The 21,055-nt window shown below is 63.8% G+C and overlaps 1 protein-coding gene across 1 annotated transcript; it reads right to left on the bottom strand.

Annotated features, from left to right (window-relative positions):
- Positions 1 to 249: 249 nt before the first annotated feature.
- LTBP4 (latent transforming growth factor beta binding protein 4) lies at positions 250 to 20,649 on the bottom strand. Its single transcript, XM_060257949.1, has 29 exons — positions 20,427 to 20,649; positions 14,452 to 14,676; positions 13,058 to 13,299; positions 12,577 to 12,682; positions 11,685 to 11,762; positions 11,441 to 11,566; positions 9,234 to 9,398; positions 8,895 to 9,066; positions 8,584 to 8,699; positions 8,374 to 8,505; positions 7,965 to 8,090; positions 7,746 to 7,871; positions 6,804 to 6,929; positions 6,460 to 6,585; positions 6,259 to 6,384; positions 5,176 to 5,301; positions 4,956 to 5,078; positions 4,522 to 4,653; positions 4,130 to 4,261; positions 3,924 to 4,049; positions 3,676 to 3,822; positions 3,321 to 3,545; positions 3,058 to 3,135; positions 2,830 to 2,958; positions 2,578 to 2,721; positions 1,794 to 1,946; positions 982 to 1,353; positions 742 to 891; positions 250 to 434 (listed from the first exon to the last, which is right to left on the bottom strand). Exons 1-29 carry the CDS (start codon positions 20,647 to 20,649, stop codon positions 286 to 288), a joined length of 4,401 nt encoding a protein of 1,466 aa, XP_060113932.1. The 3' UTR covers positions 250 to 285.
- Positions 20,650 to 21,055: the final 406 nt, after the last annotated feature.

Below are 21,055 nucleotides of genomic sequence, written 5' to 3'. Positions count from 1 at the left end.
GGGGGTGGGCTTTGACCGCAGGAGACCTCAGGGCATTCCCAATGGGGGAGGGAGAGAGCAGCTCCAAGTTGCGTTTGACACCCGAGTTCTCCAGCTGCTGTTCTGTGGTTGGGGGACTTCATTCCTCTGAGGAAGCCCCCCCCCTTAGCCCCTGGGGGCCTCTGAGGCACTCTTCCCTGCCTCCTCCAAGGAGATACAGAAGGCGGGGGGAGGACCAGGCTGTGCAGTGCTTCTCCCTCCCCTCCCCATCTGTACAGGCAATAAATACTGGGCTGTCTCCCCAGCTCAGCCTCGGCTGCGAGGGGCAGGGACACAGTGGGGAGGCTGCCCAGCGGGTACCGTGCCACGCGGGCACAAACAACGGTAGAGGCCGTCCATGTTGAAGCATTCACCTCCCAGGCAGAGCTCCTCCACTTCGGAGCATTCGTCAATATCTGGGAGAGAGGGGAGGGAGGGAGGCCGTCAGCACCCACCCCACCCCACCCCACCTGCTCTCCCAGGAGGCAAGGAGAGGCCCGCCGGGCAGCCAGACATGCTGGGGCCAAAGTGCCAGGCAGGTATGCGGGACAAACAAGCTGACAGTGCAGGGGGCACCCCAGAGGGGCCAGCCGGACGAGGGTGGGGAGCCCCCCTTGTCCAGCCGCTTGTCTCCAAGGCCTTCCTGCCTCCCCCCCCCTGCACCGTCCGTGAGCCTTCCCTGCCCGCCCTCGTGCTGGTGGGACCAGAGGGAGCGGCTCTCACCAAGGCAGGCCATGCGGGTGGGGTCCAGGCGGTATCCCTCGTGGCAGAGGCAGGTGAACCCATCGGCGACCCGCACGCAGCGCCCGTTCTCGCAGCCGCTCAGAATGCCACATTCTTCCGAGTGGGCAGCCCCAAAGTCCTCAGCACGGCCTGGAGGGGGCAGACGGGGGAATGGGGGCTCCTCCTCCGCCACGCCGGAGTCCAGCTGGCTCCCCCCCCCCGCCCACCACAGTCACTCACGGTAGTCTTCACTGGCCCGGCCCGGCCGCTCAAAGGGGACTCTGCTGCTGCTGCCACGTGGTGGGTAGTGCCATTCGGGCTCCGGGGGGTATCCTCCACGGGGGGGCTCCCCCAAGCCGTCCTGCCGCAGGTCGCCGTAGGAAGGGTCCTCAAAGTCGCTGGCCTCGTAGGGCGATGGGCCGTAGAGCAGCTCCCGGGGATATGCGTCATAGTCAGGGAGCCGTGGGGCTGGGCGGGCTGGAGGAGCGAAGATCTCGGGGCCATAGGGCACAAATTCCCCACCCCCGTACTCAAAGGGCAGCCCCAGGCCCCCGGGACGCACAGGCCCGTAGCTGGGAGGGCGAAGGACGTTGCACAAGGCCTCAAAGTCCTCTGGGGAGGGAAAGACAGCAGGAGGGACTGGGAGGAAGCCTCCGCAGCACCTCTCCCCGCCCCCCCAAGCACAACAGGTGTTCTGCAGCACACTGGGCCTTCTGAGGCAGGACCCCCGAGCCCGGGGATCGGAGCTGGACCCCAGAGGCCACATGATCCCTCCGCCAGCCTGCGCGGGACAGACAAAGGAGGGCTCCCCCCCCTCGGTGCCGTCCTTTGCAGAGAACTGGGAGGGGGATCCAGAGGGCAGGGCGGGGGCTTCAAAGCCTGGAAGAAACGGCATCTGCCCCCCCCAGGCATAGATGAGCCCCCCCCAATGTTTGACCGGAAGCCTTACCAGCCAGCAGGGGGAGCACAGGCCCTTGGCCCCCCACCCCAGCTTGCGATGAGCTCCACACAGGAGGCCTCGCTGCCTTCTCCTCCCAACCCTCCAGGCTCACCTGAGTCGCGGGCGGGGCAGAGGGCACAATCCAAGCTCCAGGCCTCTCCGTAGAGGCAGCAGCACTCCGTGTAGGTCACCCGGCGGTCCAGGCGTGGCCGGCTGCACACCAGGTCTGGCCCCACCTCCTGCCAGCACATGGCCAGGTTGGAATCTGCGGGGGGGGGGACAAGCGAGCAGGCCTGAGAGAGGTGCCCCCCCAATACAAAGGAGCCTCTTGGGATGGAAGGGTCAAGAGGGCAGGCTTTTCAATTCAGAACATTGGAACCGGAGAGAGCCAGTCTGGTGTCCAGCTCAGAGCAGCAGACTCTGATCCGGAAACCCGGGTTCGATTCCCCCCTCCTCTCCCTCCTCCACAAGACGCCTGCTGGGTGACCTGGCCAGTTCCAGTTCTCTCACTCAGTCCCCCCCAGCCTCCCCTCCAAATCTAGGTTACCACTAGCATAATGCTAAAAAGATCCAGAACTTGTGGCAGCCGGACAATCTTCGGGTCTCCTGGCTCTTCTACATACAATGTCATGCAATAATTATTGCTATGGGGGGGGTGCCCACTGGCAGGCAGAGACAGGGGGGTTAACAGCTGGATCTGGATCCGTCCTGCAGATCGGCCACCAGAAGGCGGCAGACATGGGGAGGGGGGGAGAGCTGCAGTCTATGCTCCTAAGGAACACACATCCCACTACCACAGGTGCCCCCCACCCAGAGTCTCTCATCCATCCCCGGCCCCCCTTGGACAAAAGCCAAGGCAGGAGAGAGAGGGAAGTAGACCCCCCCCCCGCACCCACCTTGGCTGTCATTGGCCACGCAGCGGTGCTGAGAAGCGTCCAGGACCAGAGGGGGGGCGCAGGAGCAGTAGTAGGAGCCGATGGTGTTGATGCAGTGCCCCCCCACGCAGGGCTCCGCTTCCTCGTCCAGGCACTCATCATTATCTGGGGCGGGGGGGGGGGGGGAGAAGGGCATCAGGATCCGGAGGGCGGGGCGGGGTGGGGGTCACTCCTCAGATTCCATGGGGCCGCCACCCCCCCCCCTTGCCTCACCGATGCATTCCAGGTGCTGGGTCTCGTAGTAGTAGCCGCTGGGGCAGTAGCAGGTGTAGTCGGGCACCTGGTTGACGCAGACCCCACCCTTGCACACCTGGGAGCTGAACAGGGAGCACTCGTCCACATCTGGCCCCAGGAGGAGGAGGGAAAACGCGGCTGAGAAGCAGCTCCTGAGCCCCTCCCCCGCCAGCCTGCCCAGGAGAGCTGGCTGCCCCCCGCCCCCACCCAGAGCAGCGGGGAGAGAGTGCCCACCTGCAGGGCCAGCAAAGCCACTCCCGCGAGGGCACAGCGTCCGGAACTCCGCTGGGGGAAACCAGAGGGTTAGTGCCAGCCTTGGCCTTCTTGACTCCCCCCATCAGCAGCCTCCAGCCACGTGGAGGAGGAGGAAGCAGGAAGCTGTTCCCTGGGGGGGAGCACAAAGCTGCCCCTCCTCCTCCGCCGCCTGAGCCCTTGAACGCCCCCACGCCCCTCCCCTGGAGCCCTCTCACCTGTCCCCGGGGGCGGGCACTGCTGGATGTGGCAGTCGAGGCCCCAGCCGTGGCCCAGAGAGCAGCAGCACTCCTGCCGGGTGGCGTTCCATGCCAGCACGTTCTCACAGGCCTGGGCGGCGTTGGGGTCATAGTAGCACTCCCGCCGGGTGCTGTCGCTGGGCCCAGAGGCGGGGGGCTCCGGCACAGAAACCCCCGGGCGCCTGGGGGAGGCTGGAGGCCGCGCTGGAAGAGACAGACTCGGATGGAGGGCTGGAAGGCTCCCCCGGGGGGGCACCAGCAGGGCCTTGGGGGCATCTCTAGCTGCTCCTCTGAGACCCCCCTCCCCTCTCCGGCCCCACCCCCTCGCACCCACCTGCGGCTCCCGGGGGGCGAAGGCAGCGTCCCGTCATGGGGTCAAACTCCTCGGCAGGCCCAGGGCAGATGCAGAGGAAGGAGCCCTCCACGTTCTCGCAGGGGGCTGCCCCACACACGCCCTGCAGGGTCTCGCACTCGTTCACATCTGTGCGGAGAGGGAGGCAGGTGGCAAGCTCAGCCCCTCTGGGGACCCCCCCCCCACTCCGCACACCTGCTGCAGCCTCCCCTCCCCCGAGCGCCCCCTACCCAAGCAATGGTGGCCGTCCTGGGCGCTTTCGTAGCCCTGGTCGCAGATGCACTGGAAGGAGCCGGGCAGGTTGTGGCAGACGGCGTGGGCACCACACAGCGAGGCATTGCGGCACTCGTCCACGTCTGCAGGGCAAAGCAGCCGGGTCAACAAGCCCTTTGGGCCCCACCCCAATGGCCCAGGCAACCCCCCCTCTCTCACTCACCCACGCAGTGCCCAGTGGCCGTGGCCTGGTAGCCGGACTGGCAGCTGGCTACGCACTGGAAGGCCCCGGGGGTGTTCTCACAGCGCCTCTCCCCACACGCCTGGGCCCCATACAACTGGCACTCGTCGATGTCTGCAAGGAGAGCAGGGGGGCCGGGGAGAGGAGGGGGGGGTCTAAGTGGCAGGAAATCTCCGGAGGGAGGGGGAGCCCAGCTGAGGGGCTCCCTGGGATGGAGGCCCCCCATCCCTTCAGCCACAGGAGGACAGCCAGGGCCTGCCCCACACCTCAGAGGGGGCCCAGCCCCACCCCAAAGGCCGGCTGCCTGCAGCATCTCTGGATGCGGGTCAGTTCCATCTCCCCTGCCCCCGGGTACTTCACCCCACAAGACTCACCCACGCAGTCCCCGCTGGGGCTCACTTGGAAGCCCCCCTGGCACTCTGCCACGCAGCGGTAAGAGCCAGGAGAGTTCACACAGCGCTGGGCGCCACAGAGGGCGGCCCCATACTCCTGGCACTCGTCGATATCTGGGGTGGAGGGCAGGGAGAAGGCAGCTGAATGGCCCTCTTGCCCCCAGTCCCTTCAGGAGACGCACACAGCAAAACAGACCTGGCAGAGCGGCACCCCTTCCCCCCAGCCAGCCCTGCTGGATCTCGGGGGGGTGGGGAGCGCCCAGCAAATGATCCGCAGGCCCGGGAGGAGAAGAGCCAAAGCCCTGGGGACTCTCCAAGGCCGAGGCAATCTCCGGTCTGCAGGCTCCCAGTGGCCCCCCCAGGTGTGGAGAGGGGCAGAGTCAGGCCTCGTGTCCTCGTGTCCCCAGACAGCTCACCATCGCAGGAGGCCTTGTTGGGGCTGCTTCGGGTGCCCGGGGGGCAGTAGCAGCTGAAGGAGCCCTCTGTGTTGGCACACTGTCCACCAGCACACACGGCACTGCTCTGGCACTCATCGATATCTGTGGGCGAGGGGGGAGCCATGTGCTGCTTGCTGGGGGGTGCCCAGGACCCCCAGAGGGTACCCCACAGCCCTCCCTGCTCCCCCGGGTCCCTTACCCAGGCAGGAGGCTCCACTCGGGCCAGGGGCAAAGCCTGGGGCACACAGGCAGCTGTAGGAGCCCTCCGTGTTGAGGCACTCCCCCCGCGGGAAGCAGAAGTCCCCCTCCAGGCACTCGTTGACATCTGTGGGAGGGGAAAGAGGAGGGCGTGGCTGGGCTGAGCCCCTCCCCCCTTCTGCCCGTGTCCAGCCTGGGCAGCCCCCACTTGCAGCTGAGAACCCACCTCCCAGCCATGAGTCCACTTCTGACCAGCAGGCAGCTGCAAACCTGGCTTGGTGCCTTGAGAGGGACCCCCCTCCCCCCGATTGTCTCTTTGCCAGCTGAGCAGCCTGCAGCCTCCTTGCCCAGCACTGACAGGTTTTGTGCGTTGTGCAAAGGATGCCCAGTGGAGGCTCAGTGTCTATCGACGCACTCTGTGCGAGGCCTGCCTCTCTGACGACCACAGCAAAGGGAAGGAGGCCGACTTATCGGGGCCCACCCTTTGACAGCGCCTGGGCCCCTTCACACAGCAGGACAGACCTGGGCGGCTCTTCCTTGGAGCCACGGAGAAAGAGGCCCTGGCAGAGTGGCACCTCTTCCTCCCAACCCCCCAGCCAGGCCCTGATGCCCCTCAGGCAGCCCTGGTGGATTGGGGGAGGGGGGGCAGGGGGTGGAGGCGTGCCCAGCAAATTCTCTCTTAGGCTGGAATCGCCAAAGAATGTTGGGGACATCGCAGTGGTGAAGTGCAGGGGCTCCAATCTGGGAGAACCGGCTTCGATTCCCCTCTCCTCCACAAGCAGCCAGCTGGTGTGGCCTTGGGTCAGCCGCAAGTTCTCTCAAGAGCAGTTCTCAAAAGAGCTCTCTCAGCCCCACCTGCCTCACAGGCTGTCTGTTGTGGGGAGAGGAAGGGGAGGAGATGGGAAGCTGCTCTGATAAATCCATCCAACCCCCTCCTCCTCCACAGATGCCCCCAACACTGCAGGCCGGAGCCAGCCCCCAAAACCCCCAGGACCCGGCAGTCTTGAAAACCCAGCTGGGGAACAAGAAGATGCCCCAACGGCCACCGCTGGGCCAGGGGTGTGTTTGGGTCAGAGCCACTCGCCTGCACAGGGGCCTTCTGGGGCCTCCATCCGGTAGCCCTGCCGGCACTGGCAATGGAAGGAGCCCTCGGCATTGGTGCAGAGCCCGTGGGGGCCACAAGGCGACCGGGTCGAGCACTCGTCGATGTCTGGAAAGAGAAGCCCTGTGATGGCGGCCAGGAGACCCCCTCAGAAGCCCCCTCCCCACCAGCCGCTGCTCTCACCCAGGCACTGGTTCTCCGTCAGGCTGGCTCGGAATCCGGGGGGGCAAAGGCAGCGGTACCCGCCAGCCACATTCTCACAGCGCCCAGAGCCACAGGGCGGGGGCTCTTGCTGGCATTCATCCACATCTGCAGAGGGCACAGAGATGCACCCCCAGGGCCCAGATTATCTGGCTAGGGAGCATAGAAGGCCATGAACTCTGCACATGGCCAGACACTCTCCGTCACCAAGGGCGAGCTCCAGCCGGGCTGTCCAGTTTCTGAGCCCAAAGGAAACCCAGCTGGGACAGCAGCTCCACTCCCCCCCACCCTGCCAACCACTCCCCCCCTGGTTGGGGTAATCTTACCCACACAGTGGGCCCCCTGGGGGCTGGGCTGGTAGCCTATGGGGCAGGAGCACTGGTACCTCCCAGGCAGGTTCTCACAGCGGCCCGGGTGGCAGATGGACGGGCTCTCCCGGCACTCATCCACATCTGGGGGAGCACAAGAGGCCTTGGCATTCTCCTCCTCCTGGCAGCAGGGGGAAGATGGGCTCTCTGCACATGCTCAGAGGCAACCCTGCTTTACCGCAGCCTCCAGGCTGACCCGAGAAACCACGCCCCCTTCTCGGGGGTCTGCCGAGGAGTTGGGAGGCCACCAGGAGGCCACTTCTCATGGGTGCTCTTGTCCCCTGTCCCTCGGGGTCCACGGCGTCAGGCTGGTAGCCACTGGGGCAGGCTGAGCACTAGCAGCCTGGCCCGTTCTCCCCACAGGCAAGGCGCTCAGAGAGAAAGGAAGGACTGGGGCATGGAGTCACACACCCCGCCCCCTCTTTCAAGGGCTGGGGGGCACCAACAGGGGGCACCCAGAACAAAGGTCTTGGGCCTTCTTGGGACACCCCGGAGGGCTCATTTGCCTGGAGATAACACCTTAGAATAGGGGAAGAAAACGGTGCCAGCGCCTACTTCAGCCTCCTGCATGCGGGGGCGTGGGGGACGGCTTGATGCTCGCTGGCGAGACCCTGCAGAGCGGCCCTGCTGGATCACCCCCTGCGGGGTCCGCACAGACCTGCCCCTGTTGCCTCCACTGCTGGCAAAGAGCGTGAGACGACCCCGCCCTCTGCTCCCGCACAGGCACTGCCCAGACCGTTCACACAGCAGCCCTCTGCCAGCCACCACCACACCCCTTGGCCTTCTGGACTCGGAAGCCACCTTGGAGGCAACAAGGCCTCAGGGCACCGTGAGGCAGCGAAGCCTGGAAGGAGGACCCCCCGCCTTGCCCAAATCTCTCCCCAGAGCCTGCCCCGTTACCTCGGCACTCCAGGCCAGCCGGGTCAGGACGGTAGCCGGGAGGGCAGGTGCAGTGGAAGGAGCCGGGGGTGTTGTGGCAGTGCCCGCTGGCACAGGGCGAGGGGCTTTTTGCACACTCGTCAATGTCTACAGTGGGGGGGATAAAGGTACCAGGTCAAGGAAGGGGGGCCCAAGCCCCTGTGCATCGCCCCCCCTCCACTGGGCCCCCGCAGGACTCACCCTGGCACTCCGTTCCAGACGGGTCAGCCTGGTAGCCTGCCCGGCACCGGCAGCTGTAACTGCCCCGGGTGTTCTCACAGTAGCCGTTGGCACAGGGGCGGGGGCTCCGCCGACACTCGTCCACATCTGGGGAGTGAGGCACAGAGGAGAGCAGAGGAAAGACCCTGCTGCTGCCCCCTCCCCTCCCCCCAGCCCAAGCCTGCTGCCCTCCGGAGAGGAAGGGGCCACACTGCTCTCCAGCAGGCCTTGCCTTGCCTTTCACCCCGCCTGTTCCCAAGCAGAGCATCGGCCCAGGGGCAGAGTCCCTTCTCAGCCACCGCCTGCCAGGCCGCCCCCCATTCCCCCCTCCCTTGCACATCTGGCCAATGGCAGCGTCCCCCGGCTCCCCCCGCCCCACAGCCGCACTCACCGACGCAGTGGGTGCCCTGCGGGCTCAGCCAGTAGCCGCGATCACACACGCACGTGTAGCCCCCCTGGCGGGGAATGCAGCGGCCCGGACCACACACCTGGGGGCGCCGCTCGCAAATGCCCTGCCCGGCCTCTGCAGGAAGAAGGCGAGACGTCCACAGCTGCCTCCTGCCCTCTTTCCCTCCCCCGCCCAGCCCAGCCCAGGCTGTACCTGGGGGCACTGCTGGCGCTGCAGGGCCAGGCGGCGGAGTGGGCACAGCCCCCGGGGGCTGGCGCTCCAGCAGGACTGTGGGTGGGGGGCTCCAGCGCACTGCAGAGGAGACGGGGCTGGCGTGAGGAGGAGGAGGAGGAGGGGGCAGGGGAGGGGAGGAAGGGGAGGCTGGTGCTGTGCCCCCCCACGGGAATAAAGCCGCCCCCTTACCCCCCACACCTGGCTGGAGGAGGGCTGGCTAGGCTGGCCCCAGGGTGGGGCTGGCTGTTGGGGGGCCTTCTTGCACCCAGGGAGGGAGGAGGGGGACGTACGGGTGGGGGGGGGCTGTGGGGGGTGGCAGGCGGGCCACGGGTTCCCGCCCACTGGGCTGGTGGCTGACGGGTACGCGGGGCAGGTCCTGGCCCAGGTAGCGCGTGTCAAAGCGGAGGTCGGAGGCCGAGTAATGGTAGCCAGGGCCGGCCGGGCAGATCTCCTTGAACCCATCTGTCAAGGGAGGCAAGACTCACAGCACTGCTTTGGACCCTGCGCCCCCCCCCCCCCCCCCGCGCCAGGCCTGCTACGGCACCCAGCCGGAGCTCCACGGCAGCCCAGATGCCGCTCTGCTCCCTCCCTTCCCTTCCCGGCCCCCGCTTGCCCAGGCAGGGCCTCACCTGAGCCAAAAGGTGGGCAGCCTTCGCAGCCGTGCCCCCAGGCCTTGCCCACCCGGCTGCAGCAGCAGATCTGCTTGGTGATGTTGCGGAGGATGGGCAGGGAGCAGCCCCCCTCCCGCAGCACCCGGAAGCAGGGCCCTTTGGCCTCCGAGATGACGTGGTGGGCTGCGGAGAAAGAGGCAGGGAGAGGGAGGAGGGGCAGGCCTCAGGGCCCCCCCCCCCCCGCGGGGCTGCTCAGCATTCAGGCCCCCCTTTCACCCACAAAGGGCCCAATCAGGACCCCCTTGCCCCCCCTCCAACTGCCCAATGGGGCGGGGGTTCCATTCTTCCGATTTTACCAATAGGGAGCTCAGACTGGGAAACTGTGAGAAAACCACAATGACACCCCGAGCCATTCCCCAGCACAACAGGGGGCTAGAACTCGCACCCTGGGCCCACTGCCAGGAGGCTGCAAGTTCACATCTTGTGAACAAGGGGCTCAATGGAACACAGAGACACCCACTCACATCTGACGGCAAGCAGACTCTGCACTTAGCCCACGGAACCCAGAATGGCACCGAAGGACTGCCCGTTTGCAGCCAGAAACAGAGGGAAAGAAGGCCGCTGGAAGAGGGCACAGCAGCTCAGCAAGGCAGACAATAAAATAAGCGATGTGTTTGCCTTTTCTTCAGATGGGGGGGGGGGGGGGGCTGCCCTGCTTGCAGGAAGCAGGTGTAATTTGAGAAGGTGAAGGGCCTTGAAATTCCACACTGGGGGGTTGTATAAGTTGGGTCCATGTTCCCCATAGCCACACAGCTTTGAACACATAAATGAGAGCCCAGACAGCCCCAGAACACTGCTGGGGGGGGGGCTCCTTTCATAGAATCCTAGAGTTGGAAGGGACCTCCAGGGTCATCTAGTCCAACCCCCTGCACAATTCAGGAAACCCACAAATGCCTCCCCACAAATTCACAGGATCTTCATTGCTGTCAGATGGCCATCTGTTTAAAAACCTCCAAGGAAGGAGAGCCCACCACCTCCTGAAGAATCACAGAATCCTAGAGTTGGAAGGGACCTCCACGGTCATCTAGTCCAACCCCCTTCACAATGCAGGAAACTAACAAACACCTCCCCCTAAATTCACAGGATCTTCATCGCTGTCAGATGGCCATCTAGCCTCTGTTTAAAAACCTCCAAGGAAGGAGAGCCCACCACCTCCCAAGGAGGAAGCCTGTTCCACTGAGGAATCGCTCTAATGGTCAGGAAGTTCTTCCTAATGTTGAGTCGGAAACTCTCCTGATTTAATTTCAATCCTTTGGTTCTGGTCCTGCCTTCTGGGGCCACAGAAAACAATTCTGCACCATCCTCTACAGGGCAGCCCTCCAAGTACCTGAGGATGGTGATCACATCACCTCTCTCCCCTGACCTGTTTTCCCACACCAAAGCAGCGTGGTGGGGAGACTCTTTATACCTCCTCTTTGAAGCTGAAATGCTTCATGTTCCCCCCTTCCTTCAGGAACAGGTAAAACAAACCCCTTAAGGGCAGAAGGCAGCCAATTTTTTCAGATCCAAGGCTTCAGTGCCCCTCTGGAGCCTGGCAACCTTCTCTGCCCTCCCCAATTCTGAAGCAGATGAGCCCCTTCCTGCGTGGGAGGCGGGGCTGGGATCAGAATTCACTGGCTGGCTGTGGGAAGCCGCTTCCCTGCCGGGGCCTGGGTCCCTTCAGCCACGATGCACGTTGTTGGTCAGATGGAGTGGGCAAGTACCGAACACCTCCAGTTTGGGGGTAGGGAGGCCCAGATCTGTTCCACAAGAACCTCTCTCTCGTTATTTCTCAATTGTACATTTGACGCAGACAAAAACCATCACACAGGATCAGCACACAGGATCGGTTTTGCTGTCCTGGCAATGAAGGCTGATCCTGCCTTGGATGGGGGGCTGGACTAGATGGCCTCTATGGTCCCTGCCAGCTCTGCGTGATTCTTTGATGCTTCTGTGATTCTTATCTAGTCTCTGCCCAGACTTCAGGCTGCTGGGACTTCTGACATCTCCCTCCACCCTGCCGGCCAGCCAGAGGTCGGGAGAAGGTTAGCTGATGAGAAACAAGAAAAACCCAATCCCACGGTCCGACGTGGGCCAAGGAGGTTTGGGGGTCGCTACCAGCAGCAGACATCAGGGGGCAGCACTTGCCCAGCCTGGCCAGGGGGGGGGGAGGGATGGGCACTCACAGATGCAGCTGCTGCGGGAGGAGTCCAGGATGTAGCCCTCGTGGCAAAGGCAGGCGAAGCTGCCGCGGGTGTTGGTGCAATCCCCGTTGCTGCGGCAGTACAGCCTCTCCTGGCACTCGTCAATATCTGGCAGGTGGGGAGGGGGACAGACAGAAGGCTGGGGGGGCACGGGGGAATGGGGATGACAAGAGAGCCCCCCTCCCGGGGAAGAACCGGAGAGCCACGCAGGCCCCCGCCCACTCACCCACGCAGGAGCCGTTCTGCCTCCGAAAGCCCTGGGGACAAGACACCTCGTTCCTTCCTGCGGCACCACCAGGGTCCCCTGAGGGGCGGGGAGAGGGGGCTGAGAGAGAGAAGAGGGGCCTCCGTTGCCCCCTGCCAAGCCCTTGAAGACCCCCAGCCAGGGCCGTGGCAGGAGCTCATGTGTGGTAGGGCCTCCTGCAGCATTTTTTCTTTTGGGGGGGCAGGGGGCCACCCAGTTTGGCCCTAAACACTTTCTCTGGTTCTCTTGTAAAGCAAAGCCCCCCCACCGCCCCATCTAACTCAGTAAACCTTCCAGGGGGGTCAGGCTGCAAGTAGGCTTCTCTTCCCAACCCGCCCCCCCAGGCCGATCTGAAGCCCCTCCAGTAGCAATGCTGCACTTGTTCAGAGCGGCAGCAAGTGGCGGGGAGCAAAGGGGGCAGCTTGAAGCCCTACTGATGGGAGGGGGGGTTGAATGGAGTGGCCTGCCCCCCCCCCCGGGCCCCGCTACAGCTACTGGCCTGCCCCCAACCCAGGAGTTTTCACCAGAGGAAGTCTACAATTAAAAGGACGGCTAACTATCTTTTCCCCACACACCCAGCCTCTTTGCGTGAATCCTGTCTGCCTCACAGCACAGAGAGAGAATCACAGCAGTAAAATAAGGGAAGGAACTGGGGGCAGATGGCAACCCCCCCATGCCCAGTCCCAGAGTGAGAGGAGCCATCCCACAAACAAGGAAAAACCTCCCCCCACTCTGCAGCGTGCCTTTCCCCCTGCTCTGGAGGTCACCTTTGCCACTCCCCTCTCTCTCCAGCTGCGGGGGGGGGGGGGGAGCACACAAGCCCGGTTGGCCTCAGCCCAAAGCAGCAGAGCTCCCCCCCCCCAAAGAGCCCTACCTCCATCCCCACGGCTGCACGGCTGGCAATCCTGGACACCCCAAGCGACACCATGCCCACGGCAGCAGATTTCCCGGGTGCGCAAGCCAGGCAGGGGGGCGCTGCACTGAAAGGAGAGGCAGGAGGGGGTCAGCGGGCCTGCCTCAGCCGCAGGGCAGAGAGGGAGCCGCCTGGGTGCACTGGGGGTGGGGCAGCGTCTCTGAGCTGCCTCCCGCCCTGCTGAGGGGAGCCGGGCCTAAGGCAAGACCACCAAGGGCCACCTCCTGCGTGCCTTCAAGGCCCTTGCCCATGTGCCCACTTGTCTTGTGTGGGCATGCCCAGGGCAGGAAGATGGAGAGGGAAGACGGCTGAGGGCTCCTTCCTTGAGGACTCCTCGAGCCAAGCGGAAATGCAGCCCTGCTCAGTGACCTGGAACTAACGGGAAGGCAGTCAGATTCAGCCCGGGGGATGGGGGTGTGCAGCAGCCCCAGCCCTCCGTCACCTCTCCGCCCCGCAGGTGCCTGAAGCAGTAGCCAAACCCCGAGTCCTCGCTGTAGCCACCGCCTGGGTCCCGAGAGCTGCTCTGCGCCAAGACGCTGTAGAGGGCACGAGGGGCGAAGGGGAGGGCGTTGGTGTCTCCCGTGGGCAGCTCCTCCGCCTCCTCCTTCACCCGCTCCACTTGGTGGATGGCCACCGAGGCCTCCGGGGGGTGCTCCACGTGGACGTTCACCATCGAGGCCACGCCTGAGAAGGGGACAGATCACAACAGCCGTCACAGGTGCACCAACATAGGAGCATCTGAAGCTGCCTTCTACTGAGGTCCATCCAAGTCAGACTTGTCTACTCAGACTGGCAGCAGCTCTCCAGGGGAGGTTTTTCATGCCTCTTTGCCTGGACCTTTTTGAGTTGAGGAGATGCTGGGGATTGAACCTGGGACTTTCTGCTTACCAAGCAGATGCTCTATCACTGAGCCACCATCCCTCCCCTAAAAGGGGGAAAGAGAGAGGTGTTGTCCCTGCAAGGGGCAAGGGGGGGGGCTTTGCCCTCTGCTGGAGCCACTCCCTCCCTCTTCATGCGGGCCCAGCAGCCTCCAGGAACAGCAGAGAGAACATTATAAACTCCCAGATATGTCCACCCAGCTGATGCCCCTCTCAGGCTGAGAGCCAGTCTAGTGTAGTGGTGAAGTGCACGGACTCTTATCTGGGAGAACCGGGTTTGATTCCCCACTCCTCCACTTTCAGCTGCTGGAGTGGCCTTGGATCAGCCATGGCTCTCGCAGGAGTTGTCCTTGAAAGGGCAGCTTCTGTCAGAGCCCTCTCAGCCCCACCCACCTCACAGGGTGTCTGTTGTTGCGGGAGAAGATATAGGAGATTGTAAGCTGCTCTGAGATTCAGAGTGAAGGGTGGGGTATAAATCCAGTATCATCTTCTTAGAGAGCCAGTTTGGTATAGTGGTTAAGTGTGCAGACTCTTATCTGGGAGAACCAGGATTGATTCCCCCCTCCTCCACTTGCACCTGCTGGGATGGCCTTGGGTCAGCCAGAGCTCTCATAGGAGTTGTCCTTGAAAGAGCAGCTTCTGGGAGAGCTCTTTCAGCCCCACCTACCTCACAAGGGTGTCTGTTGTGGGGGGAGAATTTGGCCCCTATTGATTACATCTCCACAAAAGCCCCCCCCCCCCCCGTCTCCCCTCTCTTTTATCCCACTGGAGACCATTTTGACCTCGACCCAAGGCAGCCTCCCAGGTCCCTTCTTGCTTTGCAGGGCCTGGGGGAGCTCCAGCCAGACCAGACAGCTGAAGGAGCCCCTCCTGCCTTCTGTGCCCTCTGCTGGCCCCGAGGGGCTCCGTCCCCCCCATCACCCCAGCCTTCCACCAGAGCCCCCAGCACACCCCTTACCATCATGCTCCTGGCGATGGTTGGCAATGGGCAGGGTGTAGGTGGACTTGGTCACTGCCCTCTGGGCGGGAGAGGCCTCCTCAGCTCCTCGGCGGGTGGGGCCCTGGCTGTGGGAGTGAGGCAGCGCTGGGAGGTGGCAGAACTTGCCTGTCCAGTGGGGAGGGCAGAGACACTTGTCCTTTTTCAGACAGACCCCCCCATTTTGGCAGATGAGAGGGCATAAGACTGCAGGAGAGAGAGAACCAATCACTTGGTGCCACATCTGGCCTGCCATAACATCAGACCAGTGAAAGTCCATCTGGTCCAGCCTTCTGTCTCACAAAGGAGCCACCCAGTTCCTCTGGGGGGGCAACAACAGGGCAGAGAGACCGAGGCCTTCCCCTGAGAAGAACATCAGAAGAGGCCTGCTGGATCAGAACAGGGAGGGTCCATCTAGTCCAGCCTCCTGTCTCACACAGTGGTCACCCAGTTCCTCTGGAGGGCCAACAACAGGGCAGAGAGGCTGTGGCCTTCCCCTGAGAAGAACATCAGGAGAGCCCTGCTGGATCAGACCAGGGAGGGTCCATCTAGTCCAGCCTCCTGTCTCACACAGTGGCCAGCCAGTTCCTCTGGAGGGCCAACAGCAGGGCAGAGAGGCCAAGGCCTTCCCCTGAGAAGAACCTCAGAAGAGCCCTGCTGGATCAGACCAGGGAGGGTCCATCTAGTCCAGCCTCCTGTCTCACACAGTGGTCACCCAGTTCCTCTGGAGGGCCAACAACAGGGCAGAGAGGCCGAGGCCTTCCCCTGAGAAGAACCTCAGAAGAGCCCTGCTGGATCAGACCAGGGAGGGTCCATCTAGTCCAGCATCCTGTCTCCCACAGGGGCCAGCCAGTTCCTCTGGAGCGCCAACAACAGGGCAGAGAGGCCGAGGCCTTCCCCTGAGAAGAACATCAGAAGAGCCCTGCTGGATCAGACCAGGGAGGGTCCATCTAGTCTAGCCTCCTGTCTCACACAGGGGCCAGTCAGTTCCTCTGAAGTGCCATCAACAGGGCAGAGAGGCCGAGGCCTTCCCCTGAGAAGAACATCAGAAGAGCCCTGCTGGATCAGACCAGGGAGGGTCTATCTAGTCCAGCATCCTGTCTCCCACAGGGGCCAGCCAGTTCCTCTGGAGGGCCAACAACAGGGCAGAGAGGCCGAGGCCTTCCCCTGAGAGGAACATCAGAAGAGCCCTGCTGGATCAGACCAGGGAGGGTCCATCTAGTCCAGCCTCCTGTCTCCCACAGGGGCCAGCCAGTTCCTCTGGAGGGCCAACAACAGGGCAGAGAGGCCGAGGCCTTCCCCTGAGAAGATCCTCAGAAGAGCCCTGCTGGATCAGACCAGGGAGGGTCCATCTAGTCCAGCCTCCTGTCTTACACAGGGGCCAACCAGTTCCTCTGGAGGGCCAACAACAGGGCAGAGAGGCCGAGGCCTTCCCCTGAGAAGAACATCAGAAGAGCCCTGCTGGGCCAGACCAGGGAGGGTCCATCTAGTCCAGCCTCCTGTCTCACACAGTGGCCAGCCAGTTCCTCTGGGGGGCCAACAACAGGGCAGAGAGGCCGAGGCCTTCATAGGAACATCAGAAGAGTCCTGCTGGATCAGACCAGGGAGGGTCCATCTAGTCCAGCCTCCTGTCTCACACAGGGGCCAGCCAGTTCCTCTGGAGGGCCCACAACAGGGCAGAGAGGCCGAGGCCTTCCCCTGAGGTTGCCTCCTGGCCCTGGGACCCTGGAGGTTCCGTTTAGTCATCTTGGCTAGTAGCTGCTGACAGACGTACCCTCCATCAATCTGTTCGATCTCCTTTTCATCCTATCTGTGTTCATGGCCATCACTATGTTCTCTGGCTGCAAATTCCAGTCACTCTCTATAAAGGAGTCTTTCTTTCTGTCTGTCCTGCACCGCCTGCCCATCAGCTTCAAGGGATGCCCTCGAGTGCTAGTATTTTTGGGACGGGCGGGGGAGAGAAATTTCTCTGTCTGCTCTCTCCACCCCAGGCATAATTTATAAACCTTCTGCAAAGTCCTTTTCGAGATACGGAGACAAATGACGCCACACCACAGATGTGCATTAGGGCATTACAATATGGGCCGTTTAATGTTCCGTCCCTTTCCTAATAATCCCCAGCATGGAGTTTGCCTTTTCCACCACTGTAGCCCCCTGGGGCCACTTTCATTGACCCCAAGATCTTCTTCCCTCTCAGTCCCAGCAAGGACTTGCAGGCGGGGGGGGGGGGGGGGGCTGGCATATCCCAGCATGTGACCTAACCTCATATTTCCAAGGAGGCTTGAAACAACTCAGTCACAGCAAGGTCTCTGCCCCCCTCAGCTCCTGTAGAGACCCTGAACTCCAGCTTCTCTGACCCCTAAATCCTTCCTGGCTTCTCTGCCCCCCACCGGCCCTCAGAGAAGTGCTGTCTCCCAGGGCAGACTGGGGAAGAGAACAGTTGCAGAAACCTCAGCTGGCATCCAAGAGAGGCAGCATGCTGAAGAGGTGTGCTGCTCAGCCGCTCCTAAAGAGAAGCATGCCACATACATGGACTCCACGGCATGCCCCAAAGAGGTATCACCGTTCAGGCCCTCGTCTGTTGGTTGGCAGAGGCCTCCGTGGCTCCGTCAAAGAGACTTGGGCTCAAAGCACAAATCTGGGGGCACATCCCTGAAGACTCTTCCAGCGGGCATTTGCAAGCACTCCAAGGAATGCCCACGCACACGCATGCAAAGTGCCCTCTGGGCCACCAGCCACACCTCCCCCAAGGGTGAACCTGCCTCAGGTGAGTGAGGCGTTGTCAGTGGGGAATTGCCCCAGGCCCCTCCCTGGCTGTGCCCCACTGCAAGAGGTCTGCTCATCTGGCAGCTGCCCGCCGGAGGGCATTCTTGCTGGTGCCCCCCCTTGTGGAGGAGACGGCTGCCACCCCTCAGGGATTCTGCAGAAGGGGCACAACTGAAACATCCAAGAGGTCAGAAACTGCAGCACAGCGAAGGGCTCAGGAGAGCAGTGCCGAAGGCCACGTTCATGGCCTCTCCCCACCTCCTCTCCGGCAGACCTGGCCTAAGGTCGTTTGTGGGATGCCCTGTTCCCTCTTCCTGTGAGCCGAGGCCCGTCGGCCTTTGCACTGAAGACGGTCTTATTGTGCCCAATGGCGCCATTTCATATTGCGGAACCCGCCCCAAGTCGCAGCAAGGAAAGTGGGTGCAACAAACAGGCAAATAAAGAGATATTGGTTTTGCGAGGAGGGCACAGGTGAACAGCAAGCCTGGCGCTGGGGAGTGCTGCAGCATCACTCGAAATGACCGCTTAGCTGCCCAGTGGTCTCAGGAGAGCGCTCTGCCTTCCCCTCCCCAAGACGGCTGCAGGAGGAGGCGGGGCTCAGCTGCCCTCCTGCTCTAGTCCGCCCCCCCCCCTTGGGCATCCTTCCTTGGGCCTGGCCCATGAGGAGAGGATGGAGCCAGGCCTCCTCCGGTGGGAAAGGGCGGGCTGCCTGCTGCACAATCTCGACTGGCCAGACAGGCTGGGTTGTTCTTGGCTGTGCCCACCAGGCCTCTTGGGATGGTGTGGAGGAAAAGGAGGGCTGCATGTCGGCCAGGCTGGCATGGAAGAGTGAGGCTGCCACTCCAAGAGAGGCCGGCCTGGGCAGAAGGCAGCTCAACAGACTGGATGGGGAGGGGGGGGTGGAACAGAAGGCCTGTGGCTCAATGGGAGATCCCCCCCACTTTGCATGCCAACCCCCAGCACCCCCCCCAAAGGTTCAGGGAGCAGGTGGGGTGGAAGGCTCAGGGCCCGGGGCTGCCCTCCACAGATGGGGGCAGGGAGGGTCCAGCTCCCACCCCAGCTGGCTGCCAGGCGAGACGAAACAGTCCCCGTCCTCTCTTGCCTTTGAGTCGGCAGCGCTGGGGTCTTCCTTCCCCTGCTGGGGAGCGGGGCTGAGCCAGAAAAGAAGTCCAGAGGGCTCCGAGGAGGGGCTGGGAAACACAGACAGGGCCTGGCTCCTCAGCAGAACCAGAGATGTGCCCCAGCAGCCCCCAGCCGCACCACTAGCCCCGAGTCTGGGAACGGCTGCCCCCCCAGCGAGACCCCTGCAGGGGAGGCTTCCCACGGGTGGGCTGGGGGTGCAGAGCAGCTGTCTCACTCCCTCCAGCTGCCGCCTCGGCCCTGGGGGCAGGGGGTGTGGCCAGTCCCTCCCTGGCATCTGCAGGCCCCTGCCGGGCAAGGCTTGACATGGGGGCGGCTGGGGCTCACAGGAGGCAAAGTGCAGAAGGGCCCGTGAGGCACTGAATGGGAGGCGGGAAAGCCTGCCTCAGGGCATGCACAGAGGGCTGCACCACATGCCTCTTAAAGTTCAGCACCGGGCACATGGACCCCCATCAGGTGAGACCCCCAGAGCCTGCAGAAGAGCTTGCCTGGATGCAAGACCACCACCCCCGGCCCCCCAAGCACAGTCTGGCCTCACACTGGTTTGGAGGCAGGGGGAAGCCAAGGGCAGGCTCCCCACGCTGCAAACATCTGGAACTGAGGTGGGGGCAGAGGGGAGAAGAGCCGTGCCCCCCAGCCCCCAAAACTCATCTCTTGCCTTGGGGCAGGTGCTGCTCTGCTCACAGGGAGCCCCCGGCTGGACACAGAAGGGAGGCATCCGCAGAGGAGGACGTCCAACAGCCTGGCTGCCGAGACACCTCTCTCCACAGCCACCCCCACAGGGAAGGCAAGCCCCCCTTCCACGAGACACCCTCCAAGGCACTCTGCAGCCGCCCAGAGGAGCTCTCTCCCCTTCCTCTCCACAGCCCTGGGAGGGAGGTGAGGCCGAGGGTCACCCAGGTCTCCAGGTCCCACTCGCTCCCAGGCAGGCCCTGGGCCAGGCGCGCAAGAAGCACTGCTTGGATTCCCCACCTCAGGTCCAGAAGCTCCCAGAATCCCCCCCCCCCATACACACATGGGGAGAGACAGGGAAAGAGTGTGGAGCAGCGCAGTGGGGGGGGCACTGCCGGGGCTGGGGGGAGGCAGTGGAGAGAAAAGGAGGAGGAGCTGGGGAAGGAAGCCAGGCCCCCTGGCTGTGGGCCCAAGGCGGCCGGTCCCATCTGGCTGGGGCAAAGAGCCAGCCTGCTGTTTACCCGGACAGTCCTCTGCGCAGGATCCGGGCTGGAAGGGGCCCTGACAGCGCAGGAGAGAGCCAGGAGGAGGGGGGGGGGGCAGAGAGAATGCCTGGCCCCCTTGACCCAACATGCCCCCCAGCCTGCCTTGGGGGGCAGTACTCACCTTTGCCACTCCAGCTGGGGCAGGGGGGTTGCCCCCCATCTCACAACAAAAGGCTTCACGCTCTCATGCTCTCCCCCCCCACCCCCCCGCGGCCCTGATCCCACGCACAGAGTCAGCACTCTGCAGCCGCAGTGCAAGAAGACAACGAGGGCTCCTCGGCAGGCAAGACCCAGGCTCTGCGCCACAAGGAGCGGGTGAGAAACACCCTCTGGCCCACAGAGGGAGGAGGAGGGGGCGCTGCCTCTTTGGGGCAACCCCAGCTCCCCCCAGCGCCTGCAAGGGGCAAAGGCCAGCAAGAGCTCGACACCTTCTGTGCCTCAAGGCAAGTGGGGGGCTCAGGCCAGGCAGCCAAGAGCCTGAAGAGATCGGAGGAGCCCTGCAAACCGCCCCCCCAGCCCTGCCCCCTGGGGAAGCCTCCAGTGGGGCCACGAGAAGGCCAGCAGGGAGGCATCGCCTCAGCCCCCTCTTCCATCTGCTGCTGCAGCAGCGGCAGGGAGTTCCGCCCATCAACCACCTTCCTGTGGAGCCAATGGGGACCACTGCCACTGGCTGCCCCCTTCCCCCAGACAGCGGAGAGAAGGTGCCCACAAGGGGGCAGGAACGCCAGGCAAGAAGGAGGGGCGGGGGGCTGCACTCCCCTCCTCGTAGCCCCCGGATGGAGGCGGGCCCACATCTCCTCTCCACTGCCCCAGCAGAGCTCCCCCAGTACTCACAGACGCGGAATCCGGGAGCCCCCTCAGCCGGGCGGGCCTTCTCCCCACTGTACAGTGTGGTGGCATTGCCACGCTCGCAGTGGTTGGTGCAGTGCCCCTCGCGGCAATGCACCCTGCAGATCATGGGGGTAAAGAGCACTTTGAGCCTCTGCGCGCTACCCAGGAGCTGGCCCCAGCCGAGCACCAGCCCCACCACCGTCAGCAGGAGGCGCCCGGCAGGCATGGCCCCCTGCCCTGCCCTGCCCTGCGCGGAGAGCCCAAGACGCCACCGCCACCACCGACCCACCAGCTAATTGAAAGCAGCCGGGCGGGCGGGCAGGGGGTGGGGTGGGAGGGGGTGGGGGGGTGGGCGCGGAGCCAGCAACAATGTTTACGAGGGACCGGAGGAGAAGCCGGGAATGTTAACTCTTCTTCCGCTGCTTCCCACAAGTCCGGCTGAGGCCTGGCTCAGCGCCCTGACGGCGGGGGGGGGGGGGGGGGGCAGGAGGCAGCAGACAGGGGAGCCCCCCCCACCCACCCAGAAGGAAGAGGTGCCAGGAGATGCCCCCAAGCCCCCACTGCCGGGAAGTGCCTCTTGCAGACGTCAAGCCCGAGTGTCACTTGGGAGGGGACACGCCCCGCAGCAGGGA

Source organism: Heteronotia binoei, chromosome 17 (genome assembly GCF_032191835.1).
Source record: "Heteronotia binoei isolate CCM8104 ecotype False Entrance Well chromosome 17, APGP_CSIRO_Hbin_v1, whole genome shotgun sequence".
In the NCBI taxonomy this organism is placed as follows: domain Eukaryota; kingdom Metazoa; phylum Chordata; class Lepidosauria; order Squamata; family Gekkonidae; genus Heteronotia; species Heteronotia binoei.
This window is presented reverse-complemented; position numbering and strand designations above follow the sequence as displayed.